This window comes from Limulus polyphemus, unplaced genomic scaffold, assembly GCF_000517525.1.
Source record: "Limulus polyphemus unplaced genomic scaffold, Limulus_polyphemus-2.1.2 Scaffold4286, whole genome shotgun sequence".
Lineage (NCBI taxonomy): Eukaryota > Metazoa > Arthropoda > Merostomata > Xiphosura > Limulidae > Limulus > Limulus polyphemus.
In genome coordinates, this window is record NW_013669896.1 from 8,966 (window position 1) to 31,645 (window position 22,680).

Below are 22,680 nucleotides of genomic sequence, written 5' to 3' on the forward strand. Positions count from 1 at the left end.
AGAAAAATAAGTTTAAGAACTTATTTCTAAATAGTAATAATCTCTATACATATATAATGTATAATACTGAAAATGTGACTATATTTTACAAAATACTAGTCCACTAATACACAGCCAAGACAGGTCATTTTGTAAAGACTAAAGGTCAGTTTTATATTATTGGATACAGTATTATAAGTGCACATGCGCCATGTCATTGTAACTTCTGTATTGTTAGCTAGGCATGGCTGGAAGGTCAATATAATAAAAATAATAAATATATATAAATGTACAACGTTATGAGATCTAAGCTATTTACACTAAACATTTGTGTTTTTGTGTTATAATCTGTAGCCATTCTAGAACGAAAAAAGCATAATTTAAATTTATTTCTTAATTTTTTATAGCGGTTACAAGGTTGGTCAAATCTACCAAACCCATACAGAGATTAATTACTGAAAATAAGAGATAAAATATAAAGTTTTTTCTTGAGAAACATTTGATAACTGTCTGGACATTATAAAGATTTCTCATGTGAAATTTCAAAATTTTCTGATGCATAAAAGTAATTTTAATCTTAAAATGAAAATTACTTTGCATGATAGATAGGCAACATGTGAAAAGAAAAAAAAAATACGAGAAAAACATTGCTTTACAAACTTTAATATTTAATAAAAAGTTGTATATTTTGTGTATGAAAGCATTGTAAAGTTTACTGATAATCTGCCAAATTTCGTTAACATTCGCTTACTAATTTAAAAACTATAACAAGCACAAAATGGTTGTGTGGTCGGTCCCAGGGGCCAAGCCCATGCTGAAAGAGTTAATCTTATAAAAATGAAGCTTTTAGTAAACATTAAAAGTCTGTTGTACATAAAAAAAACTACACTTTTAATAAAGACTTGTGTGTAAATTTCTAAAGCCTTTACTGAGTCAGTCAGAGTGAAAGATGATTTTCATGCTAACAATAAAAATACTTCTTTTCATCTTATAGTTTTCATATTTCATTTGCATAACCTCTAGAACCTCCTAAATAAATATCAAAGTTGTTATTCTGTAAAGCTCTATACTTTATCTCTATATTTTCTACTCTAACACTAATTATAGAGAAATCATTAATGCACAATGAAAAGTTAAAAAATTTGAAATAAAGTGAATAAATACAATTTTTTTCTTCTGCACTGGCAACTGTGTTGAAAGTTCCAAATAACTTATTTCAACTGTTAACCTTTTCACATGTTACCTTTTAATTTTAGGGTTTTTATTGCTTCTCATTGGAGCACTAATCCATGCATCATAAACGATAACTCACAATAACAGCACATTAGCTGCTTCCTTCTTTACAGAGTTTTCCCATATTCACATGGTGATGAAGTTTGTGAAATTTTAGATGTTTTATTAGACTAAGCTGAGAATTTATAATTTTTACATTCCAGTTACTTTGTTAAAACATGTGTAACAATAAATAAAAATATACATAAAAATCAAGGATTTGTATAACTCACTGCATACTCCAGTTGCTTGCATTCAAGTAAAAGTCTTAGACATTCTTTCCTAAGGCTCATTAGATCTCACAAATATGGGTGTCCAAAAACAAGTAATGTGGCTTTCAAATATGCATTTCATAACACACAAAATATTAGGTCATCAATAAATTAATGTCACTTTTTTTGAGATAAAAAAACCTGAACAACTTATACATCAAAACATTCATTAAATGAAATAGATTCATTCTTATCAATGATGCTTTTTCATCTTACAATCAGGTTGTTAATTCCCCAATTAAAGAAATCACTTGACTTTGAAACAAAAAACATGATGTCCTCTTTAATACCTTCCACATTTGCATAAGTTTTCCCGTTAAGATGGTTTTGCAGTGAACGAAAAAGATGGTAATTTGATAGTGCCATATCTGGAGAATATGGTAGGTGGGGGAAAACTTCCGAACCCAACTCTATAATCTTGTGTTGCATCAAACGTGCCACATGTGGATGTGCATTGTCGTGAAGAAGAACATCTTTCCGATTGACGAGTGAAGGGTATTTCTGATGTTGCTGACTAAAGATTTCTGCATTTACAGTTCACTGTGGATTGAGAGGTTCAAAATGAATTACTCCTTTGATGTCCCACCAAATGCAAAGCATCACTTTCTATGAATGGAGTCCAGGTTTTGGGGTTGGAAGTGGATCTTGGCATTTAATATTCAGACATAGAATTCATTTTTCATTACCGGTGACTATTCTATCCAAAAATGGTTCACGTGCATTACACGCCAGAAGAGACAAAGCAACATTCACATATTGGAAATGATGATCATTGGAATGTTTGTGAGGCACCCAAATATCTTCTTTATGGAGTTTTCATATATTTCTTAGATGTTACGTATTGTTTCATGAGAGACATGCAATTTCAGGGCCATTTCACAAGTGTGTTGCTTTGAGTTAGACTCAACAAGCATCTTCAGAGCATCAATAATCAATTCCAACATGTCTGCCCTTGCCATCACAGTTTTCAAGGCTAAAGTCACCTGAACTAAATTTGCTGAACCATCATTGACACTTACAAACATTCAAAACATTTCCATAAACTTCTTTGATATTTTTTGTGGCTACAGGCAGGCCCATGCAAAGCTGGTAATAGGCCCTGGCCAGATGGGAAATGTAGGCCAGATTTCAAACTGCTCATTAAGTAGTTTTGTAATCAGTGCTAAATACATATGATTTATGTATGGGTATATACATGTACATGTAGTGTACATGATGTACTTACAAGTAACAGAAACAAATAAAAGAACTAGAACGAATTATAAAAAAGGTAATGGTAAGCAATTTTATTCAAAATGTATAAAAGACAATAGAGTACAGTACTGTAATAAGAAGTGGTAAATACAATAGTGCATTCAAGTGATAGCATTTATCTGCTGTCAAAGCCAACTTTCCTGAAATTTAATAAAGAGATGTTGTGTCGTGAGTGTGTGTGGATGCTCTGCAGGCTCAACGCAGATATCTATTGATAAACCAAATACACAACACAACAAATATATGAGCACGATGAAACAGATGGGGGAAGACAGGCTCTATCGAGCTACTGCTGGATAGCAAGGCAGACATGATCACTCATTCCCACGTGATGCTTGTGCACAACGAGCATTGTGGTGGTCATAAGAAGAGTGGGAAAAGATATATTTTTATTTGTGTGTGTGTGTGTGACCACCACAACAAGATACATATAATAAATTTGGAACATAAGTTGGTTTCAGTTATCTACATTTATTTATCTATATTTTATCTGTATTAATCTTTTATGAATCTTCTTTAAAATATTAATATTTTGTTCTAAAGGATCTCCCCTTGACTCTCTTTACAATATCAATATTCTTTACCAAAAGGGTCCCCCTTTGCCTCTAGCATTGTATTCTTGTATTCAAACAGCATTATATGCCGAATGCATGTCTAATCGTGTACCATCACTATATGGGATTAGAGTATACTAAACTTTACAAATTATATAGGCTACACTAACATGACGTTTAGGCAGTTCGTTTAACAATTATACGTGATGTACATGTTTTGGGGGGTGGTTAATAAAAGTGTTTCAAAACACGACATTAATTTCTTGATGACCTAATATATTGGTCACAATAGCAGAATGTCGCAAAACTACTATAATTTATCTGGCTTTCTAAGTAAGCTGTGTGTTAAAAAATTCCTTTACTATTTGGAGCACAATATCTGATCAACACAAACTAAATAAACCTCCTCAACTTACAGCACCAAAACTGAATTCAGAAATTTAAGATTTATGATGAAAAGAATCTGTTGTTTCTATTGGTGATAAACAAATCCATTAGCCATGTTAATTTCATTAGCAAACAATCTTGAAAGTCAGAGAGAGAAAAAACATCTCTGGTGGATTTGATAAATTTATTGATATCTCAGCAAATCAAGAATACTTTTTTCATATTTTAGATTCTTACTTCCAACTATATATCTAGTTTGTGATTCTAATTGGTTCAAAATTATAGATGTTAGAAAATTCTGAAATGGAGAAAATGATACTTAGGCATGTCACATGGCACAGAAAAATGAAGACTGGGAATTTTTATATAATTCTTTTTGAAATTAAGAAGTTAAAACTTAGATAATCTAAAAATTTATATCATAAGCTACATTTTTATGACAAGTTTATTAAAGACATTGACTAAAAAGATGTTAAATTAGATTCTGAATGTAACTCTGTAAAAGATCATGACATGTACACTCAGACCTGATCATAAAGAAAAAGTTATTTGATTACATTCACCTAATTGATTATTCTCATGAGACCTGAATAAGCTGGAATAATAAAAAACAGAGATAATCAAAAACACTAATGATAACTAGTTGCTTATTTTCATAAGTCATGATACTAATCAATTTAACTGAACAACCTCGAATTATATTGATAATTCATATAGGCAATATTTTGATTACTTGGATAGTTGGAATAATCAAAAACAGTAATAACCAAAAACAGCAATTTCAATTAGTTGATTATTTATTGTGACTTTAACTGCTTTAATCATAATTTCAATTGATGTATTTTTTACATGACACTAATTGATGCTCATAAGCAATTGAATTATATTAAGTGAATTGATCACCCAGTTATAGTTGATTCATTAACAATAACAGTTAAATGAAACTTAAAATAAGCAAAAACTAAAATGATATGCACCTTGTTCCCATTTTCTTATACTTGTCTTTTGCCATTAATGAAGCCTCTAAAGTGTAAATTCTGTTAGTTACCAAGTATAAAACAAAACACTAAACCACCACAAAGATAATTTCTAATAAGTTCTAAGATTAAATTTCTAAGCCTAAAACTCTAATACACATTTAATAAAATCTATAATCAACTTTAAACTTACTAAATGTATAAATTATTCTTATATTTGCAAAATAAATAAAGAACATCTCTCTTAAAAAACTCTATATCAGAATGCCTTCAAGTTTCTTTGTCTTGTTTATGTCAAAGCTACTGCAGCTGTCTGCTGCTGCCCATAATTTTGAGCTGCCAAACAGCAGGAAGACAACAGGTTGGCAGAACCCACTGCCATCTGGCTAGTCTTTAACCAACGAACAGTAGGATTGACCATCACATTATAATACTGCTAGGGCTGAAAGAAGGAAGACATATAAACTTATGCTACTGCTATTGTATTATACTTATTTTGTGCTTGTATTAACTCTCTCAACATGGGCTCGGTCGATTTGACAGACCACATTATCTCTTTGTACTTGTATAAAGTCTTTATAGATTTGATACTACTAACTTTTAATACAGTATGTATATTTTCACAAAATTTGGCAGTCTTTCATTAAACATTATAAGTCTTTCACATGTATACAATCATAGTTTTAGTGACAAAATGATAAAAATTTTATAACCCAGTACTTAGAAAGGAAGATTTTCCTTTTCAGGGGCAAACTGGAAATGGTGGTATAATTGAATGAGTGATATATATAAAGGGAATTGAGTGATGTCATGAAAGTCATCTGGTCTTCCAGGAAATGTTCAGTATATTTTTCCATGTATTGTTGTGTGTTCCATTTCTGGTACAATGTGGCCGGCAACGAAAATGGTAAAAAAGAAATAAATAAAACTATACTTATGCGTTTAAATGAAATAAAGGTGACAACTGGAGACTGGTTGAAAGAGAGATGTAAAGCTAATTGATTTATACTAACAGGTATGTAAAATTACCTTAAATACATAGTAAGTTTTAGAAAAATTAGAGTTCACATTACATGAAAGAAATAAGCAAAGAATAAAAATTATTTTTCTAACAGAGACCAAAGATCGGAGATCACTGATTTCAGAAGGTTAAACAGTGTTTAGATTAGCGATCCAATAAGTTTCTTATATCTCTCAATCAGCTTTAGTTTGGAATCCTGTTTCAATGCCAATGAGAGTAACTGTTAATGGAATGACCGGATTGGTTAAAGTGTTGAACAACAGGGAGATCTTTTTCAGTGTTAATAGAAGATTTATGGTTGTTGAAATGTTTTGTGTGTGTCCTACATATTGGTGATTGCATTTTTTGGTGATGTGTGTTCCACAAATGATTTCTTTTGAAATTTTAAAGTTTCTTTTGTTGTGCTTCTCAGAAAATGAGTCAGTAGTTTTTATGAACTTGCAGGTTTGACAATGAGCCTTATAGCATGGGTAACAACCATTTTTTGGTGGGATGTAATTCACTTTTGTGTGAACAAGGATATCTTTTAGAGTTTTGCTTTTTTTGAAAGGAGACAATGGGAACTTCAGGAAATATCTGTTTAAGGCGATTGTTAAGTTGTAGGAGATGAAAATGTTTTTTCAGAACTTGTGAAACGTTTCTGAGATTAAAGTGATAGGTAATAATATAAGGAATTCTATTTGAAACTCTAGTATTGCTCTGTTTTAGGATGTTTTTCCACTGAGTTTTGTTAGCCTTTTCGATCTGACTGTCAATTTTAGTATCCATATATCCTCTTTTTAACATGGTCTGTTTTAGATCCTTGGTGTGTTTTCTGTAGTCTCTTTCATCTGAGCAAATTGTTTTATTCTAAGAGCTTAACTGCAGGTAATGTTACATTCAGTGTAAGCGGGGTGATAGCTTTCATAGCGAAGTTTTTGTGGTCTGTCTGTAGGTTTTTTTTGTAGAAGTCGGTGTGTAAAATTCTGTCGTTTATAAAGACAGTGACGCTAAGAAAGTTAATTCGGGTAGGCAAGTAATCAAAGATAAACTTGATTGTTTTGTGAAAGGAGTTTGCATGCGAGATAAATTCTTTAAGTGATTTAAGACTGGTTGCCCAAATGAAAAATATGTCATCTATGTAAAATTTCCATGTACGAGGTTTTACAGGGCTTAGATGTAAAATCTGGCTTTCAATATGACCCATAAAAATGTTGGCATAATTGGAAGCCATTTTGGTACCCATTGCAGTACTGTTAACCTGAAGGTAATGTTTGTCATTAAATTCAAAGTTGTTCAGAGTTAAAACAAGGCTGGTAAGATCAGTTACTGTTTGAGATTCTGATGGGTTAGAAAGGTTGAGTGTGGGCTACATTTGTTTATCCTAGGTAGCTTTAAACAGTATACATCTATATATAATTAAATTTCATTGTTTTATTGCCCTCACTTGGGAATGTGGAGTTCACGTATGCTATCGAAATAGGTTATCATGAGCTGCTCATGTGCATGCCTTGTGAAACATTTTTATTATATTATTATTTATTTTACCTAATCTAACCATAATTAACTTAAAGAGATCCATATTTTTACATTTGAGTTACTTTTATAAATATAAATAAAGAATAAACATGAAAAACAAAAAACAAGGTACTTATCAAAACTGTTTTTTTCTTATTGTTCATTGTTGATGACACTACTTTTCTTTTTTATACTAACAGTAATAATGAACAAATAATTTGTTTAAATTAAATAATGCATTAAAGATCATAGAATAATAACAATAAAACATTGACAATTTCCCTTAACTATCACAATTTTTCTGGCTTTCTAACTATGCAACACGAACCGTTACAAGATCATCAAAGCTAGTTAATATCTTTCCCATTCAGAAAACAGTGTTATATAATAAGTCATTTGATAGATGAAAACCTTGGCTTTCTATTGGTTATAGATAATATAAAATTAAACATAAGAGAGAACTATTAACAAATCCTGTAGTAGAGGATGTGACAAGTGGGTGTGGCAAGAGGTGTCTGACCTTCTATTTGATAGCTATGTAACCAAACAAAACTGAAGGCTATAAAAATTATGGTTTGTCTGAGCAATGACAATTTTATAGTGAGTAATATACATTGATTTTTGTACTTATTGGAGGGGCAGTGGATAAAATAGAGAAGAGGAGATGCCTAGAGAAAATGTGTCATACTAGGGGAAATTCAGTATTTTTTTTAAATAGTGCCTTATAAAATTAAGAACTTAAAACTTTTATACAATTAAAATATAGATTATTAGCTAAGATTTTATGCTATTCTAATTGGTATAACAAAAACAAAAAGTAGATTAATAAAATTTTGAATGCAAGTCACTGAAACCTCTTGACACGTATAGTAAAGGATGCCCATGGCAATAGGGTTAACATTTACTTCAATAACAAACATGTAAATTTTGGTTTTTTGTACCTGTATATGCTTGCTACATAGAGCAAAGTATTCAAAAATAAGCATGTCTAATACTGATTAAGAAACAGGTATATGTTCAGAACCTACCTGATCTTCATATTGAGAGTCTGCAGTTCTCCAGAGTGACTACTAAAAGGTGACTGTAAAATGCCTTTCAATGCAACTTTATTCTTTTGAACTGATTCCAAGACTTTATCTAGTGGAACACTCATTGTATGGTGAACTTCACTGTGGAAAGTAAGATAAAAATATTTTATATATAATTTACATATTATTATTTTTGAAAATGCAACTCAGCAATTCTACCAACATTAACATCTTCCTTACCTTAAAATGTATTTCAAATAGATACAAACCTCTATATTGAACTATGAAGTAATACCTCGCACAACCATTTGTTATGCTTCAAGTGCACTTCACTAACACAATATCTGATGTTAAGTAAATTGTAACATCTTATATGACATTTATGTATCTCTTATTTTCATATGTTTATGATAATATCAAAAAGTGACATATAAGTAAAATATAACTGAAAAAAATACTTGATGTAGAAGTACTACTTCTGTGTTATTACTGTTCGTTAAGATACTCAGAATCTGAAATAATAGTTGGCATTCGGCAAATGCAATTCAGATCTGGAAAATGTATATGAACTTTACAAAAATTGATAAAAGCACACCTGTCCAGGCAACACTCGCCACAGAGTGGGGTCCTGTGAAAATGAGGTAAGGGACCCTGAAAGGTAGAAAGAAAAATACTCCCCCCTCTGGATAATCTAGCAGAAATAATTAAGATAGCTACAAGGGGGTACATAAAACCCTCAGATGAAGAGACTTCCAGATCAGGCAAATAATGTGAAATAAAGGTATTGGGGGAGTTCCACATACCAGCCTGCACAATGACCTCCAGCAGGCAAATTGACCAGACTTCTAAGGACATAGAAAAGAGAAAACTGATTAGATGTGACTCATAGAAGATACCTCACCTTCAAAGAGAGCCCAGAATAAAAAGTGTTGTCTAGTATCTCTAAAGGTATAAGAGCAGGCAACAAAACCTTCAAGACCTTCACTGAACATGACCAAGATTGAAATTTTATGGGACACATAAAGAGTGAGCAGATGAATAACAGAAAAGGATTGAACCCCTTTCCCTTCTGACAGAGTGATGGGTAAGAAGAACTGGTCTGAGGATGTAGAGAGAATGAGAAAGTGGTCTGTAGACATACAATGCAAATCACTCTGATCGGTGATATCCATAGGTCAGTAGACACGAAAATAAACCTGCAGATAAAGGGGATAGATGGCATATAAGAGTCAGGTGTAGAGAAAGAACATGTAACCTTACTCTACCTGATAGGTAACTGGAATGATCATTTGGGACCAATTACCCAAAACAATGCGAGGAATCTGGAGAGTTCTGGGGACACAAAAAATATGTAGTTGCAATAATTCAACAGTAGTCGATAAGTCTGCCATAAATCATGGCATTTGTGGAAGATGCAAAAACCTCTCTCAAAGAGCCAAGTCAAAAAATAAGTTATGGTTAACACCACTGACTGAAAAGGGTTCAACCTCCTCTCAGTAGAACATTGTCAATATACATGTCATTACTGTTAATAAAAGTTCCTTTTGGACAAAGCAGAAACTGATATAGATACAGGTCAACCTTAGAAATTAAACCCCAATGTCATGTGAAAAACAGCATAAAGTCTATGGCAGAAGCTTAAGCTACTGGATAGCTGGGTGTACCATATCAGATAATGGCTGCCTCCACAGCAAGAGCCTAAAAAGAAGTGGAAGAGTTGGACACACTGGAAGGGACTGCAGAAGCAGAAACCAAGGTGTAGCAGCAAATCTGGTGCTATCAACAGGATCTGATAATGGATTGGAACAAATTATATTTCGTATCCTGGGTAACACATGAAGGTTGAGAGTGGTAATCCCGTCCTGTCCAGACAGAAAGCATCTATTGCCAAAGCCCAAAGTTAAGGTACTAGAGACCTAATTACCAGGAGTTGGGTGATCCAATGAGAGGCCAACCCACCAACTAGAGTTGCAAAATGAAAGCCAATCCAACTGAACCTTGCGATGCAACATCTATTCTGTCAGGAGAATCTGTGTGGATTGAGACAATGGATCTGCTACCACAGGCATCACCCGTGGAACATGGCAAGATAATACTAGTCCCGAGAAAGGAGGTTCAAAATTCGAAAATAAGGAACCCTAGACAATATACCTCCTTGATGAGAAACATAAGATACCACCACCGAATAGTCAGAGTGAAGCCTGATGATTTACCCCTTAAGAAGCTCAGACCATGAGGACTTGCCTGTTGAATAGCAAGAAGAATGAAAACACTGTGTAGGGAATCCTTGTCATCTGTGCATAGACTCTGGAATTCCTGACTGCTGGTATATGCACCCCATCCCTGAAGCAAGGCATTTGTGAAGAGAATGGAACTCTGAATGAAGTGGCAGAAGAGGAATACAAATCATAGTAGTGTCCCAACTTAACAAACTCTCAAGATTGAAGAATGATCCAGACTAAGGAAACTGGGGAAACCAGTAAATAGATGTGCATGATCTTTGGTCACTGAAAGACCAATAAAAGGATCATGTGTGTTCTCATCCCAAAGGTATGAAGGATGTGAGTGATGCCCACATTCCCACAAGAGAAAAAACCATCCGTGCAATGGAAAAAGGAGAGGTGAGTACGAATGTGGTGTCTTATTCTGTATTGTTGAGCAGGATGGGAGACAGCTAAGCCTATTGAGAGATGAAATGAAAAAAAAAATAAAAGAAAATACTCAGACTGATGACATATTGAATTGGAGCAAAAATAGATGTCACAGTCCTGAAAGGGAAGCCTGCTTGGATTGTATCTGAAAGTAGAATCAGGATGCAATGGTCTAACAATTGATGAGATGGTGCCAGCAGTTACCAGTCATCCATGAAATGATGTGTGCACAGTACGGTAGAATGAAGGGGTCGAGAAAAAAAAAATGTTACAATATTGTTGTACCCATGTGAAGCCTACGCAAATCTGAAGGAAAATATTCAGAACTGCAGTACCTGACCATTGTGCACCACAAACACCAATAGTGGTGGGACTCCACTGCTAAGGCAAAGTGCAAATAGGAGCCAACTACAACCACGTTGGACATCTACAATCTCAGTGAAAAAGTCAACACAAATTGAGGAATGATTAACTTGTGAACCTTGGAGAATATACGCATTGATAGAGACAAGGAATATCGATGACTGGACACCAATCTCCTGTCGGCATAGGACAAACAACGGACTCTGAAGAACTAGCCCCAGACCAACTAAACTCAGAAAACTAGAACAAAGTTCCAAATCCCAATGAACTGCAGGAGATGGAAACCCTACAGTTTGGGTGGATAATAGTGGGGAAGATGTAAACTGAACAACCAACTGTGACACAAGGGCCTGCAGAGCTCCTGGATCCATTGTTAAGGTTACCACACATCCCGAAACTCTTGGAACCAAGTCTCCACACCAATGCTGCTGGCAATCTGAAGAAGTAGTGGAAATCTTGGATATGGACAGAATCTATTCTGAGTACCAGTGTACTGAGGAGCTGGTGTCAGGGGTTGGGGACTCAAGAATATGGGCTGAACTATGAGAGGATGAAATTCGACACTCCAACAACAACAACACTACCAAGAGGAATGTAGTAGCCAAAAATTGAACCAATGTGCATGCTAACAATGGATCCTGCTCGTCATCAATGAAACTGGTGATCCTGAGAGCCTTCCAACAAAGTGAAGTGGAAGGAAACAAAATGATGAATTTGAGTTGTAAATCCATAGACTTACTTTGTCCCATATAGGTGAATTACAAACTTTGCCTTAGAACCCCAAACTTCAAGGAGCAGATGTATCATTCGAGAGTTGGAAAAATGCCTCCACCTGGTGATGGTAGGCTAAATCACAAAGTTCCAACATGTCAGATAAGGCATAACTGTTCCTTCACGCAACTAAGAAGTAAACCTTCCAGCATGAACCACAATATCTGTGTATGGAGAAAAAAAAAATTAAAGTTTCACTCTCAAACCTTTCAGCTATCAAGTAAGTTGGAGATACAAAAGCAACCAGGAAAAAACCCAAAACATCACACACTTGAAGAACCATCAGAAAAAAAAACAAATCAAAGACAGCTTATCCCAAAGTGGTCTCCTTTTTGTTTTTTAAAGGTCATTGAAAGATGTGTTGATTACCATTGATTGGAACAGCATCTTGTGAGGTAAAAGAAGTTGTTTTGTTAGAGAAAAGCAATTTTGGACCATTTGCCACATTCACCCTTGGTAATTGAACCTCGGACCCCAATGCTGCAAGACCGCAAACTTACCACTATCCCACAGGGGGGCTGAAAATCCAACAGACTAAAAGAAGACAAAGGGAAAAGCGAATCTAATGTTTCTCCAAAATGTCAAGGATCACCCTGAATTGCAGCCTCAGAGGCCCCTGGAGGACCACCATAGATCCAAATATATGTCTCCAACTCATTAAGAATAAGATCCCTGACAGTCTAAACCAAGAGTGACCCCTCTCGATTGTTGTGTGACGCTAGATATCAGAGGTGGGAGAGGAGTAAATTGATTTGCCACAATGCCGGAAATAATAATATGGGAATTCATACCGTAATCTGCTTGCCAGTCGGAAGAAGAAAAGTAATATTTTTTTTAATTATTATTACTATGAAAATCAATTATATAACATGATAACATTCAAAATATCTCCAAATGATCGTAATACTGGGAAACCCATTAGTGATGCTTTGTTGAGAAAAATTGATAAAATTATCTGAATGACGTGCTTACATATAGTACCACGATAGATGGCGCATTGACATAAATGGAAAGCATCACAAGATAAATATCGCTAAAGGCAATTGAGTGGGGTATAAAAGGCTGAAGCAAGTGAGAAAAAAAAATCAGACCAATGCTTATATGAGCAAAGAAGAAACCCTAGCTGTTGAGTAATAGCAACAAGTGTCAACAGAGGTAAGTATGTTTTGGAATTTCTAAATTCCTCATCTGAAACTTGCAAAATCTTGAGCTTACATGATTAATTCAGCTTGAGGCATTAGTTTATATAATAGATTTAGTCAAGGAACTTGCTTACTGTTTCATTGGATATGTGTATTATATACCACTTTACCTTATGCACAGAGAACTGCTTTCTGACTAACTATGGGCAGAAATACTTCTGGATTCTTATAATCCAGTCTTTGGGTTGGTCAGTTAGAGAGCAAAAATGCTTTGTAGATGAAGCTTTGATTATTTTTCTACTATCCTTGCTGCTGACCATGTATAATCATCTAGACCAATCAAGTTATTTGGTGAAAGTTTGTTTTTATGCTACTTACTTAAATATAGCTTTTTCTTTTAATTTTGCACTTTAATTATTTTTATTCTACTAAATGATCAGTCTTTATAAAATGCACAAAACAAGAAAGTTAAATGTATAAAGCTGTGAAGTAAATGAAATACACAGTACCACACATTCAACCTTAAATGTTGAAAAAGGTTAAAAAAACATTTAAAGCTTCCAGTTACTGCAAATATTACACCTATTCCTCTGACATTTATTGAAGATAGCACTAGTGCAATGTCACTGTAAGATACTCTTAGTAATAAATTTTCCACTAATTTCTAACAAATCTGAATACTTAGTGCTAATAGCAATAAATTCACTTGACCTATCATTAAACACCTTGCTGACTTGTATTATAAAGTAATTCACTTTAACCCTATTTGCATGGCATGATTTTTTTACAGTGCTATTCAACATGGTTTTATATAATTGTTTCTCAGCCAGACAACCCCTGCATCCAGGCTTTGGTCATTGCTACCCCCTCCCCCACAATATCTCTACAAAGATGAAAATTTCTTCTTGTTTCTTGTCATAGTTCATAAGAAAGGTGATATGTGCACCTGGAGGACCCCAAAGAAAATATTATTAACTCAGCGCAGACAGTGATCCACAGTTTGGGAAACACTGTTATAAGAGGTTAAACAAATACAACATGCAAACTGTTTAATGAACAAAAGTATTTTTATTCTACACGATAACATCACCTTGCACTCCAACTTATCAGAGTCCGAGTCAGACTGACATTGTAAACTCAAAGACATACTTTAAGTACAAATACTTTTGTAACTCATTGGAATTTTTTGTGTACAAAAGACTAGTACATTTGATTGAAAGCTTCCCACATTTTGTGTAGATACATGTAGTAAATTCAGAATTATAATCAACATTTCTTCTCCAATACAGGATAAATCCAACGGATGAATCCAGTGCACATTTGGTTAATAGAAACAGAATGCAGGGTATGCTTTTTGTGCACAAATTCACAATCACAATGTTTGCAAGTTCAGTCATGTGTGCTTGGGGTTACTGTATATCTAACTTACTTCTAACTTATTCTACAGAAAGTTGTCAAATATAGTAAATATATCAATAACTGAAGCTCATTTTCGTGGAATGTGAATTTATACCTAATATTTTTATTAAGCACATAATGCTTAAGCAGTTTTGCACTTAAACAATTATTGCACAATTGTTGTTTCGCTTACCGTTTTACCAAAGTTAACTACAATTTATAAAGTTTAAGATGGACAAAATAAAATATTTTATTCAAACTTTGTATTTTGTATTGCTTGGTGTGATGTCATCAAACCATGAATAAAGCTGAAACTGGTGCAAGTAAAAAATATATGTACCTACAATTGGGCCTAAAACAGAACACAAACAATTGTGTTAACAAAATAACCACCATCATCAGCAGTAACTGGATTTATAATTTAGAATGGCCTCAACAAAACAAAAAGCATTGTTTTCATGAATTAATGCACATTATTGAAAAAGTCCCCAAAAATGTTTTTGGTAAAAATATTTTCTTCTCAAAAAATAAAACTTTTCTTTTTCAACATTACTCCTGACAAAACATAAAAAAATGGTGTTATTCATTAGCGATTCAATAGCTTGCTTGTACAAAAAAGTACCTTTATATTAGAGGTAAAGAATGAGAGATAATTGGTCACACCAATTTGTACTAAGTTTAAGTACAGAAATTTACCTGAGAAATAGTTCATCAAAATCCACAGGAACACTAAGAGCCTCAAACACTTCTTTTACCGAAGTACATAGTTCTGGGCCTACACCATCTCCAGGTATTAGAGTACATTTCAAGCGTCCTTCAGGACGAGAAACTGGTTCTTGCTGGTAAGTAAAGTAGACGTGTTATGAAAACTAACTAATTCAAATAAAAACACTATTCTTGTTAGTTCATACACACCTCACTCCATGCACATAGTCTAACTGGTTATTGCTGGATTTATAATCTGTAGCCCATTCAAAGAAACTAGTACTTGCTGTTAAGTAAAGTAGATGTGTTATGAAAACTAACCAATTCAAATAAAAACACTATTCTTGTTAGTTCATACACACCTCACTCCATGCACATATCCTAACTGGTTATTGCTGGATTTATTACCTGTAGCCCATTCTTACAGTTATACTAATAAACTTCATTTGTATGTAATGCAGTCAAATTTTCATAAAACATATTGATAATGAATGAGATTACATATAGTAAAAAGTTCATAATTCCAAGTGTATTTTCAATGCATGTTCTTTGACACCATCACTATCAAATAAGCTTTTGCAGCACAATTCCCAGAACTTTCCCTGCTTTGAAAACACAGTTGACAGTATAATGGTTACAACGAGAACTGTCTAAAGTATTATAAAATGCTTATGCTAGAGCTTTTTAGAAAGTCTGGGCCAATATAATAAAATTGTCAGGTATTTGAATGTTGGTTGATAAGCACACAAGTTTAATCAAATCCTGGCTCTGAAAACACAGTAGGGTAGGATTTATTGGCTTATGTATGCAGTACAGTAGCTGCAACAAGAATTGTCTAAATATTTCTGATATGGCTCTGTACAAAGTTGTATGTGATCTAATAAACTTGAATGGTCGGGATTTAGTGGTAATACAAGTGTGAAAGTGCTTAGGAACATCCTATTTCCTATTTTATCATGCTTACACAGTAATCAATAAATGCATAGTTTCCAATATTTTGTAAGGTACAGTGAGGTTTGGGTACCATACAATAACGTGTAGTGTGTGTGTGTGTGTGTGTGTGTGTGTGTATATATATATATATATATATATATTATTATTATTATTACTATTTACAAATAAGTATTTAAATTTCAGTTATTTTTCTTAAGACATAGAACAGTAAATAAAGAAATATTCAGAAAACAATGCTCTCCACTACTTACAATGTTTTGAAGTTCTTTTTTTGCACTCATGAGTTGTACTTTATAACCCTCGTCATAAGCCATGTCCAAATTCACATGTTGATGTAGAAAAAACTAATTTTTGTAGACTTTATATATGCATTCTTGAATATGAAAAAATTATAAATGACTCTACTGATGCCACAAATATCTATTGTAATTTACCAGGCTTCCTAACTATGCTGTATTTGGGTCTAAAATAATCTAATTTCTGTTTGAAAATAGCACTGATCATAATTCTTCAAATTCTCCAACAAGAGCTTTTTTCTTTTAAATAATTTAGAAATACAGAATTACGTAGGAGAAATGTAGAGCTTTCGAGTGGTTATAAACTTCTAGGTATAAAAAAAAAAGCTGAGTCAATATGGTGGCTTTGATAAATATTATGATATCTTAGCAAATAAAAAAAGTAGGAGGTTCTTATTTTATATTCTAGCTTGCCAATATCAAAAATTTGAGTTTTTAATTCATATAAAATGATAGACATTGTATTGTGGGCATCATAAAACGCAATCTGACCAAACCCAGAAGATGATGCACCAGTATGACACACAAAAATCGATATTCAGCTTGTTTGTTTATTATTTACTTTGATATTAAGAAATTAACTTATGTATAATAATAAAATTTGAATTAAAATCTACATTTGATAACAAGTTTATTGGCATACATTCATAAAATAATTGTTCAATAAAATTTTGAATGTAAGTCTACAAACGTAATGACATGTCCTCTGACCCCTAGCTACCCATAACAATAGGGTTAATTAGCATTTATCACAACAAGGTATTCAACACAAGTAACTAAAACTGAACCAACAAAAGCTGTCATAAAAAACTCCTTTGAAAACAACCACGACATTTATGGTGTATGATTCAAGACATGGTTATAATATGATGCTAAAAAGAATATATTTTTATGGAAGGGTTGCACAAAAGCTAAGAATCAGAATATTTTTACAACAGAAAAAAATATATACCAGTGTTGGATTAACATCATCTAGCAGTGGGTTTTCTTTTATATTTTATCTACTCAAGTTCCATAGTTTGTAGGCAATTCTTCTAGTGACATACATTAGCAAAGTTTAGATACTCTTAACTGTTTGTTTCAGTCTGCATGTACTGTTGCAATGTACTGTAATACCTAACCATACCATATCTTAAAAGTTATTAATTATTGATAGTTATATATTGAATATTTTCTCCATAAAAATATATAATTCTAATTCCTGAACTATATTTTTGATAACTCTTTACTCCAATAATTAAGGTAAATATAAAAAGCAATATCCTCATTGTCCTAAAAAAAGTTGAAAACCAAGAGAAACAAATTAACATAAATAGATAACAAAAGCTGAGTATGCTCATGAAAGTTTGTATATTGCATTAAATTATTTTTCAATTACAGAAAGGCCTGAAAGCACTGTCTTATCATCAACTTCTGGATGTTAGTTTCTAGCCACGAACAAATCAAACCTTAAACTATATGTGTATGTTTGTATATATACACAACGCAATGGAAGTACAGTATAAAATGAAAGAGCGTTTTTGTTTTATGGACTTCTCAAAACCATTATAATTCTACTTGAGCTTTTAGTTTTTGGTATTTCATTTTACTAATGATAACATTTACATGGTTTTTTTCACCAAGATTTATGAGGTAAGAAATGCAATGCATGAAAATATGCAAATACTTTTTTTTGTCAATTTAGTTTACTGGTGATAATAAAGTTAAACTTCATTAATGCACAACTGAATCAATTTTGTATTCAAGAGCACAATATCCATAACAGATGAATATGATATATACACTACTGATATGGACATTATGTCACATAACCATTAAAAAGACTAGCTTACTGGTTCTCCACCTCTTTTGACTAATGAACAAGTTAATTCAAGAAAATAATAATTAATATATGGTGTTAAAAAATTCTGATTTGTTATAACAAAAATGAAATTGATGAAGAATTACATTTCACTAACTTTGTCCAGTTCACATCATAACAGTTGCTGTCAAACAATTTACTAATATGAGTAGCATGTCAACCATTACTATGTTTGTCATATCCCAGCCAGCCTGAAGAGCCTTGGTACTTGGTGAAAGGCCTTGTTGCCACAGTATATAGCAGTTTGTTTGATACATTATCATACATTCTTCTTTCCTTCACTTTTATAGCATGTGGTGGAATGCTTCTGCACTTCTCTTTGACATTTTAAGCTGAAGGTATTTAGCAACTTAAGTTGTGCAATAAAGAGAATACACAAACCTACAGTAGGATCTAGAGATAGGACAAATATCCAATCATCGATCGGAACTGATTGGATATTGCGCTGTCTGATGAAATCTATCAGATCACACATTAATTTTAGGATAAACTGGATAATCAGATAGTAATTCCACCAATGAATTATCTCAAAATGTTATGCAGACATGATACTATTTTCATGTGCATTACATATAATAGGTATTGTGTCATCTAGCCTACTGGTGCTTTCTACTAACTTCAAAACATAGTAGCATTCTCCATGGTATTAAAAAGTGGAAGTCCTGGTACGTGTAATAAACCTCACACCCACTGTTGTGTTGCCACTATTCCACAGGTGGTCACAGTAGTGGCAGTGACAGGAATGCCAAGAGCAATCCAAACAACAGTTTCAGAAATGGGATCAGAGGTGTAAAGCTCCATCTCATTCACCAGGTACTGAATTCCCTTAAAGAGCCTGCAATAACCACTCACTTGTATGGAATTGTTCCATGTATATCCTTATTACAATGAAGAAATAACTGGTTTAATACTACATTATAATGAAGTGGTTGAGGCCTGTGGAACATTTTGATTATGTACGATTATATCTACTATTTGATCCAAAATATCCAAATCCTATCGGATATACTAAATCTGATATCTGACCAAAATAACTAATTGTTCCATTTATATATATATACTGTAATTTACATTTAAAATGTTTTATGATAAAGTCGGCAAATGGTTTGTTGACTAACAGAATAATTTTAAGCCACATAGAGAATGTTCAAGAAGGACATGAGATAAAGTGAAAAAGCTATTACAATTTCAGCATTTACGATATGAGAGTAATGTTTATGCAGATTTCTCTTGATTGTATCTGATTATGTGTCAGGCCTTAACCACTTGGAACATCATAAAATATTAGATCACACACATAAAGAAAAGTAATAGAAAACCTGTTATTTTTTACATATTAAGCATTAAAAAATTGAAAATTAAAAGTTTGCATATAAGAGGATTACCAAAAATTCATTTAGTTGTATTTTTACATGTTATTCTTCTAGATGTAAATAAAATTGGTAATTCAGATGTAAAAATATTCTAAACAGGATTAGTTGAAACTCAAATGCAACATATTTAATAACATGCCTGAAAAATCTAAAAAATACCCATTATTTAGCAAAAAAGATCAAAGCATCTTCTTTTACATTTGTGTATTATTATTATTTCACAAACAAAACTATATTCAAGTTATTAAGGAAACAAAGTACTTGTTAGTTGGAAGTTAAACTGATGCATTTAATGTTCATGAAGCCAATGTCATTATAAGTATTTGAGATTGTTTTAAGTTACAAGAATTACAATATGAAAATATGCTCCCTGAAACTTTTCATAATTCATTTAAATTTTATCATAACAAAATGAAACTACTAGATATATAAAAGGCATCTACAAAATTTACAGTTATTTATCATACATATAAAAACCTAAAATTTTAAAAAGTTGAGCCATTTTCTCTTGTTAAGGCATATCATATTATTCACTATTATTTAGACCACTACACACATACACACACTAGACAAATACTACATGCTCCAGTAAATAATTAGATAAAATCTTGGAGGATTACAAAAATAAAAATGCACACACACACAAAACAATTTATTAATGTATCTTTGCCACTGTGTATACTTACCTCTTGCTGATAATTTTAAATCCGATGAAATACACGTATAAGTCATGAAAAGATCAAAGAAACATTTTTTCTCATGAATAGTATTTATGGCTACATAAATATAAATAATATTAGTGTATATATTAAACTACAATAATCACATGCAGATTTGATACCAACTGAAATAGATATTCCTTTTCTTTTGGTCATTTCACAATGATTATTAAATATTCTTAGGTGTACATCAGAGTTACATGTATTTAATTAGCTATCCACTCAATAAATGGTGAAACAAACTACTGTATTAATGAATGGCTAAAAATACAACATCCTGCTAGTGAAATTTAAAAAAACTAAAAGTAAATAGTGCAAGTAATAAATCATCTTGATAATAAAAAGAATGAAAATAAAATTTTATATGCCCAATTCTATATAAATAATAATAATATATAAGTATATACATATACAACACTTTGCAACTTGATAGGATACAGAAATAAACTGCTTTTAATTCACACCATAAAAATCTAAAATCCATCCCATACTTGTCTTATGTATTGACTTTTATCAGGATTGGGCAAATTAACAAACAAGTTAATGCATTGAATTAAATAGTCGTCATGATCAATCAAGACAGAAGTGATAGTTTAGCGATTTTCCACTTTCTGTAGCTCAAACTGTGGTAATCCAAACTACCACATATTTTCAGTGGATGTACTCCACTGGACCCTTACAAAATACACGAGACATAAAACTTCAATTTTGATTGAAGATCTTTTTTTTTTCTTTGCACCAAAAGTACAGATATATATATTTGATAGAAAAATACTTACCTTTTATGAATTTTTTTCAAATTTGGTTCACTGATAAATCTTTAAAACCTACAATTAGGTGTCAAATTTGGTCTAAATATAAGCCACATGTGTAAAGTTATTCAACAAAAACCACTCAATTTCGACCAAAATTTTTGTGCATACCTATGCAAAAAGTCACATAACCTATCAGTCTAAAACCTTTACTACAGAGCAAAAGTGGACCATTTATAGTTTTGGTCATTCATATTAAAGACAAATGATTTAGAGCATCAAAATGTGCAGATACATAAGTATTGGTTAGGCCACGCAAACTAGATTATCAATTTCTAGCTCAAGTTTTCAAGAGAATCAGAAGAACAGTTATTATTCATATTTAAGCACAAATTTGCTACATTTTATGAAATCTTCCTAATTAAAGAGTGTTTAACATCATGTGATATTAGCTTAGGCAATTAGCATAAATAATGATGCTTGATACAGTTGTACCAAGAGCATGCAGTAACACTGTTTTAGAGAAGAAAAACTACCATTAGAAAAACTAATCTGAATGATTCTGTAAAGTATAGGTCAGTTTCAAATAATAAGGTTGCAATCCTAAAGCTAATGTTGGTTATTATCAAGTGTCACTTTATTACTTGCTGTGATCTGTTCGGATTGTATTTGACAAAAAGTCACAATATCTAATCAAAAACACCTTGGGTGTGAAAAAAAAACGGTGCAGTCAAAAGAGGAATGAGCATGAGACTTAAATGAATGAAATCAGTATAATATATATAGTCTGTGGGAAGTGTTTTGCACATTTGACAGGAAATTAAAATAAATGACCCGGGAAGTTATATAATGGTATTTTATTAACTAATTTAAAAAACTTCTTGATAGGCTTTTATACAATTTTCAAATATCACTCTAAAAAGTCAAATGAAATTTCTCATGCAATTTATCAGTTTTATCTTAACATCTGAAATTAAAACCACAGTGACAAATTATGCCTAACTCGTGCCATTATTTGTGGGGAAAAGTCACCTTTGCCTATACATTTCTATGGTCATCCCCTGCCCATTTTCATATTGGCTATTTTGATAAATATGTATCACTTCTGTACAGATTAGTCTCTGTCTTTGGTGCTGAGCCAGGGCCACTATAAAAAATAAAGCTAGTCCACTAAATCATGTCATGTAAACATAATTTATGCTTTATTAACTTCCTTTTTTATAGTGCTTCTCTTACTGCCTACAGCAGCAGAGGTTATGAAATGTAATAAAAACAACCAAGAAGAGCAGAATAAGTATATCTTTTTGAAATGGCTCTTTTGCTTATCAAGAAATGTTTTCAGGAAAAACCTAGATAGAAAAAAAAATTCTAACACAAGCTTATACATCCTTCAAAAGTCTTTAATAATATCCATATACACCATACAGTAATACTGAAAACCTATTTCTGTGTAC

The 22,680-nt window shown here is 32.4% G+C and overlaps 1 protein-coding gene across 1 annotated transcript in view; it reads right to left on the reverse strand.

Annotated features, from left to right (window-relative positions):
- LOC106470910 (isocitrate dehydrogenase [NAD] subunit beta, mitochondrial-like) overlaps positions 1–22,680 on the reverse strand; it is a gene marked incomplete at its 3' end in the record, with an annotated part of 45,938 nt that overhangs the window by 2,844 nt on the left and 20,414 nt on the right. The window contains exons 3-5 of the mRNA XM_013931487.2: positions 20,442–20,447; positions 15,263–15,405; positions 8,242–8,382 (exon numbers count right to left, since the gene is read on the reverse strand). Coding sequence (XP_013786941.1) covers positions 8,242–8,382; positions 15,263–15,405; positions 20,442–20,447 — 290 coding nt within the window. The remainder of the gene's footprint in view (positions 1–8,241; positions 8,383–15,262; positions 15,406–20,441; positions 20,448–22,680) is intronic.